At 37.8% G+C, this 24,732-nt stretch overlaps 1 protein-coding gene across 3 annotated transcripts in view; it reads right to left on the reverse strand.

Annotated features, from left to right (window-relative positions):
* The window catches only part of PIP5K1B (phosphatidylinositol-4-phosphate 5-kinase type 1 beta), a 339,881-nt gene that overhangs the window by 131,647 nt on the left and 183,502 nt on the right, over nt 1-24,732 (reverse strand). For all 3 annotated transcript variants that reach the window (XM_043979091.1, XM_043979093.1, XM_043979092.1), the window contains exons 5-6: nt 19,044-19,161; nt 2,540-2,692 (exon numbers count right to left, since the gene is read on the reverse strand). In XM_043979091.1, the coding sequence (XP_043835026.1) occupies nt 2,540-2,692; nt 19,044-19,161 (271 nt within the window). The remainder of the gene's footprint in view (nt 1-2,539; nt 2,693-19,043; nt 19,162-24,732) is intronic.

Consider the following 24,732-nt stretch of genomic DNA (forward strand, 5'->3'; position numbering starts at 1 on the left):
ATTTTCATAACATGCAAAATTGATGTTATATTAACAATATAATTAATATCATAGTATACATTATTTTTCTGATTCTGCTTAGTTCACTCTGCATTAGTTTGTACAATTCTTTCCACATCTCCTTGAAAACATTTATTTCCTCATTTCTTATGAACCAATAGTACTCTTTCACATTAATATACCATAACTTGTTCAGCCATTCCCCAACTGATTTGTATCCCCCTTACTTTCCAACTTTTTGACACCACAAAAGAGCTGCTATAAATATTTCCATTTATATAGAACCTTTTCCTCTTTCTTTGATCTCTTCTTGGATATAGAATTAGCAATGGTATTTCTCTGTTACAGAATATGTACTGTTTAATACTTGTGTGTGTGTGTGTGTGTGTGTGTGTGTGTGTGTGTGTGTGTATATAATTCCAAATTGTTTTCCAGAATGGTTGTACCCATTAACAATTCCACTAACAGTTCATTAATGTACTTATTTTTCTACAGCCCTTCCATTATTTGTCAATTTCTCCTTCTCCTCTTCCTTTTTTAATCTTTGCAAATCTGATGGGCGTGAGGTAGAATTCTGGAATTGCTTTAATTTGCACTTCTCCAGTTATTAATGATTTGGAACATTAAAAAAATACAATATAGATAGCCATAAGGGTTTCATCTCTTTGAAATGGCTTGTTCATACCCTTATACCATTTATCAAGTGGGGAATGGTTCTAATTCTTATAAATTTTAATCAGTTCTTAATATATCTTGGAAATGAGGCCTTTTATCAGGCCTCCTGCAAAGATTCCCCCCCCCCCCGATGTTTCCCTTTTAATCTTGTTGTAATTGCATTTGTTTCTGCAAAATATTAATTTTATGTAACCAAAATTATCTACTTTATGGTCTGCAATCCTCTCTGTTCCTTGTTTGTTCAAAGTTTGTTCAAAGGAAAAAATGTCAAATATAATCCTCCAGAATTATTTTTGTTCTTTCTTTGTCTCAGATTCTAATTTTACTTAATGCTATATCATTTTCATTCTAAATCTAGACCATGAAAACTGAATGAAGTGAAGGGGATCATGAGGAGAGGTGGCATGATCTAGGAGAAAGAAGATTGAAATGACTCTTATATAGTTAGTGCCTATTAAATGCTGATTTATTTGTCTTGTGGGCTAGCTAGGCACAGTGGACTCAGGAAGACTCTTCCTGAGTTCATAGTCTTTTTTTTTTTTTTAAGAGGACAAATGACATAATAAATCTGGTTTCATCAGGGCAGCTGGGTGGCACAGTGGATAAAGCACTGGCCCTGGATTCAGGAGGACCTCAGTTCAAATCCAGCCTCAGACACTTGCCAATTACTAGCTGTGTGACCCTGGGCAAGTCACTTAACCCTGTTTGCCTTGGGAAATGGAAAATCACTCCAGTATCTTTGCCAAGAAGTTGGGGACATGAAGAGTCAGACAGACCTGGAGTCAAGAAGACCTGAGTTCAAATACAGTCTAATAATATAGATATTATTATCTGTATTTTATAAATAAGAAAACTGGGGCTCAGGGAATTTAAATTACTTATCCATGGCTGCTGAGCTATGCTTCTTAAACACTGTAAATGGTGCAGATCAATTTTTTAAATAAACAAAATTGTATTTTAAAAGCAATAAGAAATGTTATATAATAGAATTCCATTTTAATAAAGTGAATACTGCCCTCTTTTCCCAAACTATCTTGCATTTAATTACTTTTGTATATTTGTATTTATTCAGTTGATAATTATGTTATAAACGTACTTCTATATGTAATTGTTGTCTCTCCTATTAGAACATGGGTCAGCTAGGTGGCCTAGTGGATAGGAGTGCTAGGCCTGGAGTCAGGAAGAGCCGACCTCTGTTTTTTTCTTTGTACTTGTATTCTAAGTATTTAGCACATTGTCCTTACTAATTGTTGATTGACTGAAGAAATATTTACTAATGCCTACTATGTTGGAGATACTGGAGATTTTATCAAGTAAATTTAGAGTTTTATATCTGCTTATTTCACTGTTATATACTTTTTTTTTGGTGAGGCAATGGGGATTAAGTGACTCGCCCAGGGTCACACAGCTAGTAAGTAAGTGTCAAGTGTCTGAGGCTGGATTTGAACTCAGGTACTCCTGAATCCAGGACCTGTGCTTTATCAACTGTGCCACCTAGCCACCCCTTATACCTGCTTACTTAAAGAAAGGAATACCCCAGCTACTTTAGATTTCTGGAGATCTAGATCCTCAGGGTAATTTCCAAGGTCATGTACTTGTGGCTTTTAAAATGTTAACATATTTGTTCTTAGCTATTTAGTCACCAAAATCATGAACCACGAATTGAAGCTCTCCTATTAGGTCTTTGGTTTACTTTTCTTTTTTTTTTTTTCTACATTGAGTGTCAAAAAACCTCAGATCATTTTTTAAAAAAAGATTCAGCTAAAGTGAAAGAATTAACATTGAAAACTAGCAGAAAGAAAAATGATTCACGAAAGTTATTTGACTAAGAGAGGACAACTTCTTCCCAGGTATCTGTACTCACCATGTAGTAACCTGGTAGCAACTTCTGAAGGAATTCGGCTTCTTTATGTTGAACTGTTTTGATGATAAACTCATCGTCACTAGTTACAAAAAACAAGGATCCACTGGCCCCAGGGTTGGATAATTCTATTAAAGGCTCACTGCAGATGGAATACTAAAGGAAAGACAACAATATTATCACATTAACCCATGCTGTTTCCAAGAAGGAAAATCAAACTTGGAGAATTGTCGAAGATGCCTTTTTTCAGCTTAAATAATTATTCCTCCAAGGTGGTTAAGAAGGATGGATATTTGTGTCATTTCTGATTTCTTTCCCTCTTAATCTTCATAATCATTGGGGGGTAGGGTGGAGATGTTATCGATAGGCAGGATGGAAATACTATTTCTACCTAAGTCTGTATACTTATCATCTTCAATGAAGGGACACTTTTATCTTTCAACTTTCTTTACAGTGAGAAACAAAGGATCTTCAAATGATGCAGCCAGAAGCACTTCAAAATTCAAGAATCAAGCTGTGTACCAACTAACACAATGAGCAAGGTTCCATGTCCTGAGAATTAGTTGATAAATATTATGAACAATAGAATACACAGTGTGTGTTCAACATACTAATGTTGACAGAACCAACCTCTGAAAACCACTTTATTTTAATTATTAGATCTAAGCTTTAGAAACTATTTCCAATTTATCCTGTCTATAGCTTGTTTGTACACAGTTATTTGCATGTTGTCTTTCCCTGCTGGACTGTGGGCTCCTTCAAAGCAGGGACTATCTTCTGCCTTTCTTTGTAGGCTTAGGACAGTGCCTGCCATATAGGAGGCACTTAATAAATGTTTATTGACTACTTAGCCAGTTACCTAAAAATAACATGTACAAAATCATAGTTCTTATACTCAGAACTGGAAGGGGGAATAGAGGATATCTAGTCTAAATTTTGGAGATAGATAAAGAAGATGAAACTCAGGGAGACTTAAGTTACTTGCCCAAGGTCCTACAGATTGTAATTAGCAGAGCCAGAATTCAAACCCAGGTCCTTTAACTCCAAATCCAGTACTCTTTGCATTTTATCATGTTTTTAGTGATGGTTTCTTTCACTATAAACTAGCTGTTTCAAATATGTTATATCAATGGACAAATATAGTCAGAGTAAATACTGATCAAGCACCTACAATGTGCAACATACTAAGCTTGATGCTGTGGGATTTTCAAATACTCTTAGATGATTATGAGCTTTTGGGGGAAAAAAGATGAGGAAACATGAAAAACTCATTAAGAATATAAGGCACTATGTGATAAGCACTCAAAGAAGATATAAATAGTCAATATTTTATGAAAGAGAGCAGATCTCATTTGAAGGGAAGTCAGAGAAGGTTTCATTTAAAAGGTAGAATTTAAACTGGTTCTTGAAGGATGGATATGGAGAGAAATAATCTTACTAAAATATCACTTGGTACACATCAGCCCTCTATTGGTAAATTTTTTGTGGCTCTCTTAAGTCTACAAAATTAAGTCCAAATTCCTCACCTGCTATTTCAGGCCCTTCAAAAACAGGCTGCGGGGCAGCTAGGTAGCACAGTGGATAGAGCACTGGCCCTGGAGTCAGGAGGACCTGAGTTCAAATCCGGCCTCAAATACTTAACACTTACTAGCTGTGCAAGTATCATTTAACCCCAGTTGCCTCACCAAAAAAAAACACAAAACAAAACCCAAAACAGGCTGCTAAGTAACTCTTTAACCTGACTTCTATCCAACAGGCTTACTATGTGTAAAGCACTGTACTTAAATGGTGGGACTACACAAAGGCATATGTAATTTGAGAGTAAAGAATAGCAGAAAGTTCAACTGGTTAACTAACTAAAGGGCAAGAAGGAAAGTAATTCCAGAGCAGGAATGCAGAACTGGGAAATCAGGGCAGGTAGTGGAGTGACTGGAGGTCAAATTAAGAATTAGAGATTCTAGAAAAAACTAAACGATAGGAGGTATGGATAGAAGAATTTTAGAATTCTAGATTAGTAAGGTGGAATACTTGGCCATGATGAAGAGATTAGGGGTGTGTGTGTGTGTGTGTGTGTGTGTGTGTGTGTAAGGTCTTGGGATTCTTTCCTTTATACCATGGGATTCTGAGATGAAAAACTGCTTTGATAATTTTCCCCCCACCAATATCCACTCCCACCTCCCAAGGAAACAAATAACTTAAACAAACACACACACACACACACACACACACACACACACACACACACACACACACACACATTATTCAAAATCTAAAAGGGTGGTTGTTATACTCTTGAAGAAAATCAATATATTTATTTTTCCACTTTTTCTTCCCAGACCTGTATATTCCACATTCACATTGCTGACTGACAGGCTAAGGTAGGAAAATGAAATGACAAAAGAAACAAAATGGATTCTGTAAAACCTTAGAGGGGAATCCAGTGAAGCCAGAGGAAAATTTAAAGAGCAGCTTTAGGAAATATGCCAGGTAAAGATCACATGTAATTAGTTAGGTGATAAAGTTGAGAGATGGCCTCTGGTGCATATGGATCATCTAAAATATGGATAAGCAGAGACATGAGATGAAGCATAAAGAAAACTCAGAAAATATAGGAGGATAGCTATCTACCTTTTAGTTTTAAAAAGAACAAAACTACTGTTGAAAGTTCCTGGCTGAGACAAGAGCAAATCTTGATTCCTTCAGAGTTATCAAGTAGCCAGTATGAAAAACATTGGGAAAATTAAACTGATTGATACAGGCTTGGGACCTTAGAAATCCTTATGGTTATTTTTATGTAATCCTACAAGGAACTAGTTCTGATATAATGAAATGGAAGGATAAAGATAACAGAGAATGTAGAAATTAAAGGTTGCCAATAAAGAAATCAGGGTGGACAAGGAAGGAGTGTTTAGAGGAAAACAGTTATTCAAACCTGAGTTTTTAGATTTATTCTTCTAGCAGCAGTGATATAATATAGTGAATTCTTTTCTTTTTTTTTTTTTTTTTAGTGAGGCAATTGGGGTTAAGTGACTTGCCCAGGGTCACACAGCTAGTAAGTGTTAAGTGTCTGAGGCCGGATTTGAACTCAGGAACTCCTGACTCCAGGTCTGGTGCTCTATCCACTGCACCACCTAGCTGCCCCTGTGAATTCTTTATCATGTATTTGGTTATCAATTATTCCTCTACTTTCTCAATGTAATTAGTATATTAAGATGATAAAAACAACCTCCCCAAATACTTTAATACCTTTTAAAATTAATATTTTGACATAATGTTTTATGCTCCTTAAATTTATATTTATAGGATGTGGTTACTATTTTCTAGAATTCTGTCTTCTTGCCCCACATCTTTTTGAAACAATTATTTGAAAACTGGTTCTTTGGAATCTTATCTTTTAAGATCAAATGAAAAAAGAAGAGGCAAGTTCTAATTGGCCATGATCAACCAGCTCTTATACTGTGCACGTGGACATTTCTGTACATCTTCCAGGCACTTCCACTTGAGCAAGCTGTTCAAATTTATTAATTGTCTTGCTCCTGTTTCCTGCAGTGCCCCCCTATTTTACCCACTGGATAAAGCAAAGCTACAACACAGCTGTGTGCTGCCAATGCAAATTAAGTGTAAAGTTGCCCACCACTGCTGAGATACTTTGCCTGCCTTCCTTTCTTCCCTTAAATAGTGTTGAATGTAAAACAGCCACCCTGCTGTTTCAAGTAGGCACTTCCTGAGACTGAAAAGCCATCACTTAATGTACACTAGACTAGCATCACAGTGCACATGTTGGAGATGGGAGAGAACTAATAGCTTGCTGCCTAAGGAAAGATAGATATGAATTCAGCTTGGTTCCTTTTCTCCCTTTCACATGTGTTCACTAACAAATGGATGAGAAAGAAGGGGTATTTGAATGGTTTCATTTCTCAGAGACACCTTCCCTGACTTCCTCATGGTCTAGTTGTATGTTTCAACATGAAGCTTATAATTATTGTGCACAGGGTGAATGTTAATGGGCTTTGGGAACTTAAATGGAAGAATTCAGAAAGTTGAAATTGAGATACAACAAACCAAAACTGAATATTGTGTCTATCTATATGCACATAAGAGAGGCAACCTGGTATAGTGAAGAAGAAAACTGGCTTTGGAGTTAGGGAAACATGAGTTCAAATCTTACCTCTGATGTATGTATGTACGTATGTAGACACAGACACAGACACAGACACACATAGACACACACTAACTCTGGGACCCTGAGCCTCTTAGTGCATCATGGAACTCTTTCTAAGACTGCAGGTTGCAGAGCAAGTGTCAATTTGCTTTGGCAGAGGGAGTTATCCTCTCTGGGAACATCCTACAATGATAAAATCACAGGTGTGGACCAAAAAATTTTAAAGCAGTTTAATAATTCTTATTCTTCCTTCTCCTCCTTCTAGTATAGTATAGGTTAGATAGACTATTTAGGGCTGACATGGGAGCCTGCCCATCATCATCATCAATGTTATCCCAGCCTTGTGATACAACATGCCCATGTGTACATATACATACACAACAGTGTATGCAGTGTGGCATCATTTATAGAGAGCCAGCCTCAGAACCAAGAAAACCTGAGTTCAAGTCCCACGTTTGCTTGTGTAACCCTGGACAAATCATTTAGATTCTCAGAGCACCAAGCAATTCCCAAAAGCCCTCAATTGTAGAGCGGTTGGTGCTGAGCTATATTGGTTGGGGGAGTTTTTTCACTAGGAGTTCCTTATGCTACTGAAATCAGAGGTCTGGTCTGAACATTTACGTTCAATGTCTAACACACACATGCATATCAATCAGCACACACATAGATCTGTCACCAACTGGCACTTGATTCTGTGTTGAGGCAACCATAGGGCATGTGTAGCTTAGCAAATCAGCACAAACTATTTTTTAATGGTCTGAGTTTGGCAGAAAGCAGAATGCATGCATTAAGTATTTTCCTTTAGTAATCACGTTCACATACATGTCAAGAGAAATTTAGCTCTGATATTTCTGCTCCATTTAGAACTCCATCATTCAAGTGTCACTTTTTAAGCTCAGGAGTCCTTGTTTTTTTGAAACAAATGATCCATTGTGATTGGTTAGATAAGGAGGAGTTGCCTTGAAAAGCATATCAAATGGGGAATTTGTGACTCAAAATCAGTTATAAAACGAGACCTTCAGGACATAAGGAAGCACATTGATTCTTCAGTCTTTCAATAAGAGCCTTTTCAGTTCTCACACTTCTAAATCACTAAGAAGTGCCCTTGAGTTCCAAAGCCTTAATGATGAGCTGTGGGCATGCCTGAGACACACCAAAGCAAGTGTTCAGGGCTTTGGATTTTTACTTGTTCAGGGATGTCATGCCTAGAAAGCTAGCTAGGACTCCTGGGATAGCCTTTTCATGAGTGAGTCAGGTCAGTCACATTTAGTCAAAGGTACACAGCAATTATTCCTCTCTTTCCAGGGAACTATAAACATTAGGTTAAACATAATGCAACCACGTATACAGGTCAACCATTATATCTTACTTCTCTTTGACTTCAACACCCATAAAAGCAGGGACCATATCTTATCTAAACTTTTTATTTCACTGGTTGCCTATTATAGTGCTCTCAACACAGTAGAGCATGTCAATAACTAAACAAAACAAAGTGGTTGAAAAAAGGCACATTCACATTTTCAGCCTTCTCTTCCAATATTCTTTCTATACAACTTCCTGTTCTACCAAAATTGGTCTAGACACCTTTTTTTTGAAAATGTCTTGAGTTTTTTCACTTCTCATATGGTTCCCTTCCACAGATGGAATGTCCTTCTCCTTCCTCCCTACCCATCAAAGTTGTCCACATGCTTCAAGAAAGTTCAAACTCTACCTACTCTTTGAAACCTTCCTTGATAAGCACTTAGTACAATTTCTGGGACATAATAGGTATTTTATAATGCTTGTTCACTTGTTGATTTGACTTGACAATACTGCCTGGAAATGATTACTTTCTCCTTACTCTCTGTAATACTAATTTGATACTTGTCTTTGATATTTGCCTTAAACATAGTTTCATTCTTCTTTCCTTTCTCAAGAAAACTTCCTCTACAACTCAACTTTTTCTCATATACAAAATGGATTCCCCAAATCTTACTCCTTTCCTAACATCCCTATTACTCTTTACTTCTTCTTCTTTTTTTTTGAGTCAGGCAATGAGGGTTAAGTGACTTGCCCAGGATCAAACAGCTAGTAAGTGTCAAATGTCTGAGGCCAGATTTGAACTCAGATCCTCCTGAATCCAGGGCCAGTGCTTTATCCACTGAACCACCTAGCCGCCCCCTGTCCCTATTACTCTTAGATTTTTTTTTTTTGGTGAGGCAATTGGGGTTAAGTGACTTGCCCAGGGTCACACAGCTAGTAAATGTCAATGTTCTGAGTCCAGATTTGAACTCAGTTCCTCCTGAATTCAGGGCCAGTACTCTATCCACTGCGCCACCTAGCTGCCTGTCCCTATTACTCTTTTTTTTTTTTTTTAGTATGTGGGACAATGGGGGTTAAGTGACTTGCCCAGGGTCACACAGCTAGTAAGTGTCAAGTGTCTGAGGCTGGATTTGAACTCAGGTACTCCTGAATCCAGGGCCAGTGCTTTATCCACTGCACCACCTAGCTGTCCCTTACATCCTACCCTCTTCATGAAATCTTTCCTGATATCTTCTAATTCTGTTTTATTTCTTTTGATTATTTCTAATTTGTTGTTGTTGTTTTTCATTCTTGTCCAACTCCATGACCCCATTTGGGGATTTCTTGGCAGAGATACTGTTGTGGTTTGCCATTTCCTTCTCCAGCTCATTTTATAGATGAGGAAAATGGAGGCAAACAGTCAAGTGACTTGCCCAGGGTCACACAGCTAGCAAGTGTCTGAGGCTAGATTTGAACTCATGAAGATGAGTCTCTCTGACTCCAAGCCCAGTGCTCTATCCACTGTGTCACCCAGCTGCTATCATTTCATATTTATCATATATGTATCCGTGTATGTATACACCTACACATATTTATATATATACCTCATGCACATACATGTATGATATATACATACATATCTTTGTGCATAGGGGTTCGCATGTTGCTTCCCCATTATACTGTGAGCTCCTTGAGAACAGGAACCTTTACCTTTCTTTATATTCCTCAGAACTTAGCATAGTGCCTGACACAGAGTAGGTACTAAATAAATGTTTATTCACCTACTAATTGACTGATGTGTTGATGTCCCTCAGAAATCTGGCTTCCCAGTTCACAAGCCTCAATCCCCTTGATCTTCACCTTGGATCTACCTCTGGCACACAAAGTTATAGTCACAATCCTGATCTTACCATTATCCATAATGATCCACTTCCATAATCAGGGACTCTGAAATTCTTATATCTTGTAGTTAAGCAGTTCAACTGTATATCATCTTCTAGGTTTGAATCCCTACCACCTGCATTTTCTGTCCTTACATGAGATTAAGCAATGCTAGAGGAAATCACAAAACTGCTCACTATAATTTTTATTATCTAATTTCATCTTGAGCTTCACATCAACAAGGGAACTAATTTTCCCCTACTTCTCTATCAAATGCCCACAGAAGCTGCTTCAAATGGTTTCTTCTTTCCTCAAGCCTCCCATACCAACACCTGCTCCCTACTAGAGGATCTTGCCTCATACTTTAGTGAGACTATTTAGAGACCATTTGCCATGAGTTTCCTCTTCTCCCCACTTGTATAGCTTAAAAAACCTGGATTTCAAACTGGCCTCCCTCCAATTTCTATTCATATGTTCCTGCCCTCTTCCATTCTCTCTGAGGTCAACCCTTTTACATGTGCTTTTGATTCTGTTCTCTGTTATCTCTTCCTACATCTTGTCCCCAGAATCATCTCTTCTTTCTTTCTCCAATTTTCAATCTTTCCCTTTCTACTGACTCCTTGCCTGCTGCCTACAAGTATTACCAAATTACTCCTGTTATTTTTTTTAAAGCCTTCACTAGGTCTTAACATACCCCCAAGTTACATCGCTCCTCTCTTACATAGTCATAGAAAAAACTGTCTACATTCAATGCCTGAAATTTCCTTTCCTCAACATTCATTCCTCAATCTGCAATCTGTCTTCCAACCACATTAAAACTGTTCTTTCCAAGGTTATCCATGATCTCATAATTGTCAAATTTGATGAACTCTTCTCAGTCCTCATCTTTAAATTTTTTTAAATTAACAAACATTTATTTTTTCTCTTCCTGCCATCGCCTACTTTTCAAACAGAAAAAATGAAAAGAAAAATAAAATATTTGTAAGAAATATACAGCATTTTATAGTGTTGGCCACCCCCTTTGACACTTTCTCTTCTCTGGGTTTTCAAAACATTGCTCTCTTCCTTAATTTATTACAACTTGTCTAATCGATCCATCATTTTTTGAATTAATTATTCATGACCTGCTCTCTATAGGTGGTTATATTCTAGGGTTTTGTCCTGAGGCTTTTCTTCTCTATTTTGGTGATTTCAGCAGCTCTCGTGAGCTCACTTATCAGCTTCTATAGTTAACTTCCAGATCTACATATACAGACCAGTTTTCTCTCATCAGCTCTAGTGCCACACTACCAACTACCCATTAGATATTTTTGCCTGATTATTGTGCTATAAGAAATGACAAGAAGGATGATTTCAGAAAAACCTGGAAAGACTCATATAAACTGATGTATAGTGTCAGCAGAACCAGGAGAACATTGTGCACAATGACAGCATTATTGCTCTATGAGCAATTGTGAATGACTACTCTCAGCAATGCAATGATCTAAGACAACTCCAAGGGACTGATGATGAAGCTTACTATCCACCTCAAGTGAAAGAACTGATATTGATTGAACACAGACTGAAGCATGCTATTTTGCACTTTCTCTTTATTTTTACTTCAGTCTTTTTATGTAAAATGACTAATATGGTAATGTTTTACATAATTGCACATGTATGACCTATAGTGATTGCTTGCAACCTTGGGGATGGGGGATGGTAGAGAGGGAGGGAATGAAAGAGGGATAGAATTTGGAACTCAAAACTTTAAATACATGACTGCACATGTATAACCTAAAAATAAAAAGATATTTTTGCCTGGATGCCCTGTAGGCATCTTAAACTCTACCTGAATTCACTATCTTCTCAAATCTTCCCTGTTTCAGTTAAAAGTACCACTATCCTTTCAGTAACCCAAGTTTACAACTTCAGTCATCTTCAACTTTCCCCTCTTCTTCAACTTTCATGTCTAGCCAATTTTTCAAATGTTGTCAATTATATCTCCACCACATCTCTAGCATCTGTCCCCTTCTTTCCAATCATTTAGTCATCACCCTGGTTCAGGCTTTCATTTCTCACCTGGAATCTTTTAATAGCTTCCTAATTGGTATCTAGGAAAAATACAAACTCCTATTTTTTTGTTTTTTAAAATTCTTCAAATCTGACTCCAGGCTATCTTCCTAGGCTTACTGCATAGTATTCTCCTTACTGGGAATCTGGTTTCCCACCAAACTGCTGTTCTCTGGATAGGACATCCATCTCTGTTCTCTGATTTTTATTTGGCCAATTCCCATGCATGGAATCCACTCCTTCTACTTCCATTTCTAGACACTCCTAGCTTCTTCCTTTGAGGTTAGCTCAGTGTTACCTTTTACGGGGTCCAATTCTGACAACTGATAACTCTGCCAGTGTCTTCTCAGAAAATATTTTGTATTTATTTTGTGTTTAAGTATCTGTGCTCATGTTGTTTTCTCTCAATATGATGTCAACTCCTAAGGGCATGAGCTGCTTTTGTTTTTGTATCTCTAGTGCCTTTGTCACAGTATGTGCTCAAACATTTGTTATATGAATGAACGAGTTTCTATTTATGTATAACCTATTATATGGCAGACTGCTTTCGCATTGTCAAGCTTATCACCATGTGAAAAACTGGCACCTCATAAGGAATGCACTTGAGAAAGTCGTAAGATGCCCCAAATATGGCACAAAATGTGGGGGACAAGATCCTGCTCTAACACTGGAATCCTTAAGCTATTATTGGGATGACAAAAATTTCCTGTTTATACAGCTTGGGAATCCCGAATTCCAGTGGAATGGACAAGGAGCTATATAGATCTTCCTATAAACTGGGAAGCCTTAGGTTTCCTGATTTGTAGCTCAGTGTTTTCCCCACTGTACTGTGTCAGAACAGTCTTATGTGTCAAATATCACATCAGTGCTAGAGTATGTTGTTGTTGTTATTTGTGCTTCATTCTTGAAGAGGACCACGACATCCAGACGTGATGGTATGACTTGCAGTGAATTGGATTTAATTGAGGGAGGACTGTGCAAAGTCACCAGCCGCTCTTCTCCAGAGCCATCTGAATCCAGTGGCAAGATATACATCAGGACTACTGGAGATGGCCCTGGATGTTTGAGACAATCAGGGTTAAGTTATTTGCCCAGGGTCACACAGGTAGTAAGTGTCAAGTGTCCGAGGTTGGATGAACTTGGGTCCTCCTGACTCCAGTGCCAGTGTTCTATCTGCTAGAGTATATTAGAATTAAGTGAACATTTTTTAAAATGAGAGTAACTTGGTAGGCAGCAGGTAAGAAGATAGTAGATAGGGAGCAATTGAGAATTGGAGAAAGAAGCATGAATTGCGGAGACGAGCTGTAGAAGAGACAATGGAGTATGGAATCAAGGGCCCATGTGGAAGGGTTGACTTTGGTGAGAATGGAGGTAGACTGCAGCATATGAAGAGGATGGAGGTGGAATTGAATATAACATCAGTTCCAGAAGCAACATAGTTATCTTGGGATTTATCTCCTATTACAAATTAAACTTGGCTGGTTAAATAAAGACAGCTACAACCTCAGTGCTCAGGCTTTCTATTCTTTTTTTGGGGGGGGGCGGAATGGGGGTTAATTGACTTGCCCAGGGTCACACAGCTAGTAACTGTCAAGTGTCTGAGGCAGGATTTGAACTCAGGTACTCCTGAATCCAGGGCCGGTGCTTTATCCACTGCGCCACCTAGCCGCCCCCATAAAGATGATTTTTTTTTTTTTTTTTGCGGGGCAATGAGGGTTAAGTGATTTGCCCAGGGTCATACGGCTAGTTAAGTGTCAAGTGTCTGAGGTGGGATTTGAACTCAGCTACTCCTGAATTCAAGGCCAGTACTTTATCCACTGCGCCACCTAGCTGCCCCCTGGCTTTCCTATTCTTAAAAACAAAACAATACAGGGGCAGCTAGGTGGCGCAGTGGATAGAACACTGGCGCTGGAGTCAGGAGTACCTGGGTTCAAATCTGACCTCAGACACTTAACACTTACTAGCTGTGTGACCCTGGGCAAGTCACTTAACCTCAATTGCCTCACTTAAAAAAAAACAAAAACCAAAAACCAAAACAAAACAACAACAAAACATTTTACCCTTAACCCAAGTCCTCTGACTGTAAATCTTTTTTTCAACACTACCTGCTTTCCCCTTCTTTTTGCCATGAAATTCCTCTATGTTCTGATTGCCTTCATTTTCTTAATAGCCAGTTATTTCTTCATAACTATTCCCCTGACTGCTCTCTCTAAGGTTACATGTTCCTGCTGAGACAAATAGTGACATTTTGTGGCTTGGACTTTCCTATCCAAAAACACTTCAGGGCTGAATAGGAACCCCCTTTCCCATCAAACTTGTCCTTTTCAAATAATTCGCAGTAATAGCAGGTATGTGGCAAGATCTTGATCTCTTGCTCACCAGGTCAATACTATAATCCCATGGGTGATTCTGTTCTTTCTCCCAAATACATCCTACTCAGGAACTCCCCTTTTCATACTACAAAAACAAGTCCATGAATTTGTGAACTTGGGATTCTCACGAGGTAATCTTCAAGCTTGTGTTTCCTATGTCTTTTCAAATCTCCTTTAATTTTAGTGAGTACCCTCTCTTGATTTTTAAAAATTCATCCTGACTATAAGTCATTTGTACAAGGTTGTGTGCATGTCAAGGACTATCTTTTGACTGATTTTCTTTGTATTCCCAGCACTCGGCACAATACTTAATAATGTTTTGTGTATTGACTGACCAACTGAAAAAGCCAGACTCCAAGACCTTTAGCATAAGAAATCTTTATTTCTCTAATTGGGAGGCCAAAGTTTAGGAATGATATTTTCTTTTGTCTCCCCATATTTACATTTTTTTTTTCAGGGCAATGGGGGTTAAGTGACTTGCCCAGGGTCATACAGCTAGTAAGTGTCAAGTGTCTGAGGCCGGATTTGAACTCAGGTACTCCTGAATCCAGGGCCGGTGCTTTATCCACTGCGCCACCTAGCCGCCCCCCATATTTACATTTTAATGTCGATTCTTTTCGTTGCTATCTCCAAGGTTAGTACTTGAGCTCCAAATCTAATGATCTTCTCTCCCTGCCCCCTCTTCATCTATATTCTCTTTACACTGCTTTGGCATTTAGCATTACTTCATCCTTCTTGAAATGTTCTTTCTTTTTTTTTTTTTTTTAAAGTGAGGCAATTGGGGTTAAGTGACTTGCCCCTGGTCACACAGCTAGTAAGTGTTAAGTGTCTGAGGCTGAATTTGAACTCAGGTCCTCCCGACTCCAGGGCCAGAGCTCTATCCACTGTGCCACCTAGCTGCCCCGAAATGTTCTTTTCACTTGGTTTTCATCTTCTATCATTGCTTCTTCATCGGCCCTCTACCCATCATTCTATATATTTTCCCAAAGAGAGAGGGAGCAGATTCATTCTCATGACTTCAGCTTTCATGCCATTCCCCATGCCCAGGACAAACTTGTCTCTTACCTTAGTCCCAACTAAGGGCCTTCCTTGATTTGTCCTTTATGCCTCCTCTGATATTTTTGCTTTCTGCCCCAGTGTAAAAATGAACTTTTATCTCTCCATTTTCTCATAGCACTTCGTCTGCACTTCTTTCTTTGTATTTATTTCACCCTCTTTTGTATTGGAGGTCCTTGTGTATGTCTTTCTCCTCATTTAGATTGTATTCCCCTTGAAAGCCCAGACTGGTCTGTATCTTTCTATATTAAATGGACAGGACATTTTATACAAACTAGGTTGTTAAACTGAACTAAAAGATACTCCCTTGCTTCTGAAGAACTACCTAATTTTGTAGATGAAGGAACAGAATACCTTTGGACTACAGCAAAAAGAGTACTGGACTTATAGGCAGAGGATCTAGTTTTGAATGCCGGGTAACCTTGGGTACCATTAGTCACTTAACCTTCCTGGGCCTCAGTTTTTCCTTCTGCTGACTGAGGGACTAGATAACCTCTGAGGTTCCTTTTAGCTCTGGATCTATGACAATGGGATCTGCTCTGTTCTGAGCAGGATTACCTTCAGACTGGAGAATTAGACTTATTTAATGTATCCTTTAATCAACCAACACCAGGTAGATATTGGGAATTAAGTAAAAGTTAAACCATTTACTTAATAGTCCAATATAATAAATAGGCCCAACCCCTGGATTTTTTATATTCCCAGGGCCTAGCACAATCTAAGTACTCAGTAAATGCTTGTGGATTGAGGAAACACAAAGTGGAACTCTGATCTCATGAGGCAATGGTAACTAATAATAAAAATAATAGCTAGCATTTACATAGTCTTTAAGGCTTACAGAGTCCTTTACATATGTTATCTCATTTGATCCTTGCAACAACCCTGTGAGGTAGGTGTTTCCATTTTACACATGAGAAAATTGAGACTAAGAGAGTTTAAGTGACTTACCCAGGGTCACCCAACTAGTAAATATCTGAGACAGGATTCAAAGTCAGGTCTTTCTGATTTCAAGTCCAATACTCTATGCACTGTGTCACCTGGTTGCCAACTGTATATGTTGGTATTTCAAATACTCATTTCATTTGAAATGAACAAATACTCTAGTACTATGAACAATAGATTTTTTTCCTGAATGACTTCTACCTTATTAATTTGAACCCAAATGAAATGATTATTAAGAATTTGACTGCCTCTTTGAAACTACCTTTTAGTTTTCTAGTTTGCTGTATTGATCAGATACTTCTTCCTTTTCAAATGTACCTGGAACAAGGTCTTCTTCTCTTTGATCTGTTGAATCAATTTCAGAAGAACAAGTTGGAGGAGCCATAGTGAGGTTATAGATAGTGTGAAAAAGATCCATATACTACAGATGATGGCAAGCCCAATATGAATCCATAGCATGACAAGGAAAGGTGAAAATAATCTTTGCCTACATTATAAGAAGCATGGTGTCCAAATGTGGACAGCCAGAGTGGAGAGATGACTAAAGGCAATGTCATATAAAGACTGGTTAAAGCAATGGTTCTCAAACCTTTTGATCTCAGAACTCCCTTTACACTCTTTAAAATTACTGAGGACCCCAAAGAGCTTTTGCTTATGTGGGTTAAATCTATTGAGATTTACTATATTAGAAATTAAAGTAGATAAATTTAACATTATTTATTTAGCAATTCATTTAAAATGATAATAAACCTATTACATGTTAACATAATACCTTTGGGGGGAAAATAAGTATATTTTCCAAGTAGAAAATATTAATTAGAAGGGTGGCATTGTTTTAAAATATATTTGCACATCTCTTTAATGTGGGGGTGAATAGAAGATAGCTGGAGTGTCATATCTGCTTTTGCATTCATTCTGTTGCAATATGTTGTTTTGGTTGAAGTATATGAAGATAATTTGGCCTCACACAAATATGTAGTTGGAAAAAGGAAGAGTATTTGAATAAACAAATAATGTCTTAGTATTATGAAAACAGTTTTACCTTTGAGGACTCCCTGAAAGGGCCTGAGGGACCCCTTGGGGATCCTCAGACTATATTTTGAGAACCACTGAGTTAAAGGAACTAAGAATGTTTAGAAAAGAAGTCTTCATGGGGACCTAATAACTATGTTTAAGTATCAGAAGGGCTGTTACATGAAACAGGAATTGGACTTGTTTAGATTGGCTCCAGAGGACAAAACTAGGGGGAAGTGATAGAGAGGCAAATTTCAGTGTGATGCACAGAAAAGCATCCAAATGGGTAGGCCAAAAGTATAATGGGCTCTTCTTTAAGGAAAACCTGGATGACTACTTATTAGGGATGTGGTTGAGGGGATTCATGTTCAAGTCAAGTTTAGGGTAAATGGCCCATTCCAACTCCGAGATTCTTTGATTTTGTGTGGTTAGAATTCCCAACTATCTGGGGGCAGCGAGGTGGCGCAGTGGATAAAGCACCGGCCCTGGATTCAGGAGGACCTGAGTTCAAATCCACCCTCAGACACTTACTAGCTGTGTGACCCTGGGCAAGTCACTTAACCCTCATTGCCCCACCAAAACAAAACAACAACAACAACAACAACAACAAATAAAGACTATCTGAAATGCATCTCTGAGCAGGTGCAGTGAAAGTTAAAAAAAAAAAAAGAATTCCCAACTATCCTTTAAAAACCAAGTCTTCCCTAGTCTCTGTATCAACAAAATCTTCCCTCTTTGGACTCATGACAGTTTGTACCAGTCCTCTAATGTACTCATTATAAAGTAGTGAATAAGGATGACAACTCACAGTTATATAGTGTCTATGCCACGTGTATTACATCTTTCTGTGTATGTATCTAATTCCTCCAGTAGATCATAAGCCCTATGAAGACAAGAACCTTGTCTGATGTCAACTACATGTCTCTCCCATCCAGTGCACTATAGTTTTCATAGACTAGTGGGCTAATAAGCTTGTTGAATGAATAAAATGAAATTCATGGTCTCTTAAAGACTAAATGTCATCAACTTGGAAGCTAAACTGGGTCACCCCGCAGTAAGTTTTGACTCCTTTTTTTCCTGTACTCATGAAGTATATGGGGTGGGGTGGGGTGGAGATAGAATGTGAAAAAACATTTCTCTGAATACAACATGCAAAGTTATAAAATAGAGATGTAGTTACATGCAGTCTCTATTATCAGAATTAGTCAAGAATAGAGCCGTTTGGTATTTTAGCAAACCCACAAATTTCAGGTCAAGGTGAAAATCATTGTGGGCCAAGGCAAGTTTGAGATGAACTGCACAAGTAAGGCAATTAAGATAAGAAGGTTTTCAAATAGAATTCCATCAGCTAAATTCACAGGAGTATTTACATCTAATTATAATATATCTCTTAAAATAATTATCTAAAGTAGCAACCAATACCACAGTTACTTCAATAGCAATTACCATAGCACTTTTTGTAGCTATCTGTTAAAAACTACAGAATTTAAGACTAATTTCTAGAACAAAATTTATAGACATTTCATCATCTAGTCTTTTTTTTTTTTTTTTGAAGAGAGGGAACCCACTACTTCTGGAGCCAGTCCATTTCCTCTTGGGGCATAAATATGTACATGTTACAGAACTTGGAACCTAAAACTTTCTTCTGAGTCTTGGAAAACAATAGTCATAAGTTGCCAGTGAGACAAATGACATAAATAGTTACATCACACATATTTCAGTAGGAGGGAGGAAAATTACAAACTCTTACCAAGTAATCATCAGGCTTGATACCAAAAAGTTCTCTGAAATACCGAAATGCTATTGGAGCATATGTCTTAAATCTGAAGTCTGGGTAGTGATGAGCTGGGGTCAGATTGCTCCCTTCGCTAAAATTAAAATTTTTAAAAAAAAGAAAGAAAAGAAAAAAATGAGCAGATGAGAAATGTCATTTTAATTTCAAATTATAGGAAGCTTTCTTTTATCCTTCAGGCCAATTTCTCCTTTAGAAAATTTTAATCCTTTGTAGTAGGTCTCTTGATGCACATGCAACCAATGCCACATGTCCATTGATTGAGAAAGGAACAGATGCCACCTCAGCTAGAGCCTCCTCCAAGCAAGCTTCCCTGCCAATCCACAGCATGTAGTCAGCTGTGTGAGGGGACCACTGATTCAACATTCTGTGTGGTCTTCCTAAGGAATGACATTCTATCAACCCCAGTGGTATTAAGTACATGATGGGAAGTTAAAATTTGTGCCACTTTAAACAGAAGGGCACTGCCCTATCATCTAGCACCTACAAGAGCTGAGCCATCACAGACATGCATAGTTTGACATAACTGTGTTTTAGACATATGTCCAAAATAAACTATGAAGAAAAATAACAATAATGTATATGCGATAATACAGTGTGTGTACTAAGTGAAAATTTGAAATCAGGAATGGATATAAATTACTTTTTAGTATATTAAAAACAAACAAGATTGTTAAAAGGAAATAAACAAATACAAGCAACTGATGTTGGTGATGATAATAGTAAGATCTGCATATCTCTTTGTAACTTATTTTGGGTTAGAAGAATGCACCTTGTATGGATTGTGGGGGCTTGGTGAGTAAAGGAAGCAGTACCATCCATGATACGAAAATAGGCAGCATTTGGTAAATTTGGCATAGGGTGTCAATAAATATGGAATACTGTTGTTTTAGGGCATTATATATAGAAGCTAAATAAAGGTTGTAATCAGCAGTTACATTATTCTAATTTGCATTCTGCAGTGAACAAAATGAATGGCTCATGGGTATATTCATCATGTTTCTAGCACAGTGTTTCATCTTGACTTCTCATTTCTTGCATTCATTCTCCTTCTTACCTTATATTACTTAAGAATCCAGTCTCTATTTAAGCAAGAAACCAGTCAGAGGAAGAATAAAATATAATTGAATTAATAAATGAATAAGATGAGAAAACTTATGGTCTTGTGATCCTATCAGAGATTGGAACTGTGACCAGTCATAACAACATAAGACAGATGGTGGACAGTGCTTCCTGCTTTTCAGTAGAGAAGTGGTAGACTACAGGTATGGAATGAGGCATATATTCTTAGACATGGCCAATGTGTTGATTTGTTTTCCATGGCTATCCTTACTTGTTCTTTGTTATAAAAGAGGGATCTCTTGGGGGAAGGGGACACAGTGAGAAATGACAATGTTTGTTTTTTTTTAAAGCATCAATAAAAACAATTTGTGGGGGGGGAGAAAATAAACATTGATTAAGCACCTACTATGTGCTGGACACTCTGCTAGGTGTTTTACAAATATTATCTCATTTGGTCCTGCCAACAAGGTAGATTTTGTTATAATCCTCATTTTACATTTGGGGAATCAGGCAGTGGTTAAGTGATTTATCTAGGGTCACACAGTTAAGTGTCTGAGGTTGGATTTGAACTCAGGTCTTCCTGACTCCCGGCCTGATCCTCTATCCTTATACCAGCTAGATGTCTAAAGAAAAGATGATCAGAGGACAATACTGTTCAGTTTTATAGTTGCTGGTTACTTTAAGCATGTTGCAATGCTCTTTCTTCCTGACTGCCTCCATTAATAACAATGGTTTTCCTCTGCTTTGCTGCCTAATGTTTCTCCTCATTGACTGCTGAGACAAGTATAACTCATGTTACAGAACAAAGTGTTAGGTTTCCCTGGTGATCATACACACACATACAGCATCTTTGGGTGTGTGTCCTTCCTTTAGGCACACATCCTGCCAGCTGGTGTAGGAACTGGCAGAATATGGCTAAAGATGAAGCAAGCTTTGTATCAGGTCTCATTGCTAAATATGCAATATTGTGAAAAGACTTATAAAAGAACCCAGTACAGTGTCTCAGTGCCTTACATGGAATAGGCATTCAATAAATACTTCTTGAATGAATAAATTAATGAATAAACAAATGAAGGGAAAAAAGACTTGTAATTAAGATTGTTAAGAAATGAAATACAAGAGATACCTCTGGGATGGTAAATACTTTAACAACAATCTATTAAAAACAAAAGTGATCAATGCTTACTAGTGGCCTTAATCAAAAGCCTTATTTTTTTCATGGAGTCTGTCTCTAGACGTGCTTACAGACATTACAAAATGCCTCCACCAACTGCATTGCTGCTAATGATAGAATGACTTTAATGGGTATTAATCTGACAGTGGGAAGAAAGTTTCCCTTGGTTGTCTCAGATAAATATGCCTGTTGTCATGGACTATCTGATCCTAGGTCTGAGAAAGAATACTTGTGTTAAAAGAGAAAATAATTTGATGTCATAGAAAAGGCTGAAATCAAAGCTTTGGAAAGAATTTTAGTCCTAATTTTTTTGGGGGTGGGTTGGCATGCATGTATTTCTTTTCTTTTTTTGTATTGCATTTTAATTTATTTTGTTAACCGTTTCCCAGATACAATTTAATGTTGTTCAGGATACTGGGACTGTAAGGTTGACATCTCTATTTAACATGACTGTTTAAGGCAATATAGTATAGTAGAAAGAGTATTTTAGGCCTGATTTTGGCCATCAATTCACTGTGTGACCTTAGATATGTCTTTAAACTCTGAGTCTTGGTTTCCTCATCTGGTAGTTGAACTGTCTCACAGTGTTGTGAGGTTCACATGAGTCCAGATGTGTAAAATTCTTGGGGACACTTGAAGGGCTATAAGGATGGCAGCTGTTACAATTAATTTTGATAATTAACACTTCTATACAGACTGCTTTAAATACATATGTTATGTCTTTTGGTCCTCACAACAGAACTGTGAACTAGATATTACAGACACTATTTCCATTTTACAAATGAACAAATGGAGGACATTGAGGGATCATTATGTAGCTTGCCTATGACTGGCAGTCAAAAGAGGCCTACATTAGAAGCAAAGTTGATACCTAGTAACTGTGTGACCCCCTAAGCAAGTCAATTAATTTTCTTGAGGCTGGCATGCATGTATTTCTGAAGAGACAATATACAATGTCCTGAGCTGGTGCTAGAACTATACATACTTTTTAATTCATGGGGAAGTGAGAGTGGGTGGACGAGACTGCCCTTTGTGTGGTGCCTACAATGAAAGAGCAAGTTAGCTGGTATTTATGTCTAAACTAGGTTTGAAAAATAGTTTGTAAATTTTAACTTTAAGTTCTTCAGCTTGTCACTTTTTGAATTTTGACAATGGAATAATTTTCAATAACACAAAGTTGAACAATATGGCACTAATCCCTAGAAAAAAAAATCTATTTTAGCTCTGCAAAGAAATTCATGGGATTCAATTTGGAAGCTTAGATACCATAAAACCTTCAGCAGGAGTTTATTTGTATTTCTTATACTTTAAAAGAAAATAAATTGTAGAAGTCCGTAGAGCATATGTTGCTTACTTACAATCTTACTGGGTCAGCTACTACTATATCCTGACAGAGTTATTTTGCAAAAGGATTTCTAAAATGTTTTTGAGCTCTTTTCTTTTTTTTTTTTAGTGAGGCAATTGGGGTTAAGTGACTTGCCCAGGGTCACACAGCTAGTAAGTGTTAAGTGTCTGAGGCCGGATTTGAACTCAGGTACTCCTGACTCCAGGGCCGGTGCTCTATCCACTGCACCATCTAGCTGCCCCTTGAGCTCTTTTCTTGAGCAAGCATGAGAGCATTCCTTTCAAGCAGGGTAAGAGGACAGCACTAACTCTTAAATTACAGGTTTACTCATGGAGACACAAAAGATGTTGAGAGATGATGGTCAGATAATAATCCAGTGTCAGAATCTAAAAATGAAACAGAGGCCTTCAGAATTCAAAGAGAGGAACGGTGTAATCCTCATTACCCACACCTCCCTGAGGCACTCCTTAACATTACTACTAATTTACATAGAGCAGAGGTTCTCCTGGGCCCTGGTCAATCACCTACCTGTTCTAGCAGCTCTCAACTTCAGAGATGGTAGTTTAGGGGGAAGCTAGGTAGTTCAGTGGATAGAGTATTGGACCTGAGTTGAAATCTGGCATAAGGCACTTATTAGCTGTGTGACCCTGTGCAAGTCACTTAACCCCGATTGCTTCCAAAACAAAACAAAACAAAACAAAGCAAGCAAACAAAAAACTCCAAACTCTTAAGAAATGGTAGTTATGGAGGTTTTAGAAGGAGGAAGGTCTGAATCATAGATCTTCAAGGATAACTGAGGGAAACTTAGGCCTAGCAAATAGGAATCTAGTCACTCAGGAAATTAACCCAGGTCATGGGCTTTTTTTTGGATACAATTTTTGTGCTACATAAAAAGACTGTCCCAACAAGTCTAATTCTTTTTTTTTTTTTGGGTGGGGCAATGAGGGTTAAGTGACTTGCCCAGGGTCACACAGCTAGAAAGTGTCAAGTGTCTGAGGCCTGATTTGAACTCAGGTCCTAAGTCTAATTCTATAAAACCAAAATGTACCAAAGAGTCTCTTTCCCCACTCCATTGATGCACGATATAGCAGCGTAGGCATCAACAGATTCAGGTATAGCCTTGGCCTTCATCAGGGGCTTGCCACATAAATCTGGGTGCATCTTGGCATCATACAGTTGAAAAAGATTTTAGGATTCCCTTTTACCCTTCAGTTCCCCAGTCTCAATTTTTCCATGCATATAACCCTCCACTAATATCCTAGCTCTATACTTTATTATGGATGAGGTAATCTTGGGTTCCCAAGGCAGAGAGCAAGCTCTGACAACCAAGCTCTAGCAAGTTTTAAAGTCTTTATTATAGGCTCTCTAATGTACTTTACATGTGCAATAGACCTAACTAAATTTGACTTGTTATCACAGGGTTGACTAGTGGTGATAGACTTCCCCCCCCACCCCCACAGTGAAGATGATCTATTAGGGGCTGTTATGTATATTCAGTGGAGGTACAGATAAAATTGTGTTCCCCTGTAGGGAAGTTCTAGTTCCTTGAAATATTGGAAGAGATATGAAAAAACATTAACCCTACAGGAAAATCCAATATCCAAAAGTAATTCTGAAACTTCAAGAATAAAATATCCCAAAAATAGTGTTTTGTTGTTATGAGAAAGAGAATTTGCGACTTAACCCCCAGAAGGCAACTAAAGCATCTTAAGGCAGACAGCAAAATATTTCTCTAGGGACTTGATTTTAGGACCAGAAGGGTACTAGAAGATAATCTAGTCAAATCTCTTTATTTTATGGATGAGAGAACTGAGACCCAGAGAGACTGAGAGACAGGGATAATATGAATTTTTACTGTCACAGTCTACTGTCTCTGATTTTAGTTAAAAATTTTTGAAAAGTTTTAGAAATTCATACTATCTTTATACAAAAAAAACTATTGTAAAAAGGGGGGGAAAGTATTTTTTTTTTAAAGTGAGGCAGTTGGGGTTAAGTGACTTGCCTAGGGTCACACAGCTAGTAAGTGTTAACTGTCTGAGGTCAGATTTGAACTCAGGTCCTCCTGA

This window comes from Dromiciops gliroides, chromosome 1 (assembly GCF_019393635.1).
Source record: "Dromiciops gliroides isolate mDroGli1 chromosome 1, mDroGli1.pri, whole genome shotgun sequence".
NCBI lineage: Eukaryota > Metazoa > Chordata > Mammalia > Microbiotheria > Microbiotheriidae > Dromiciops > Dromiciops gliroides.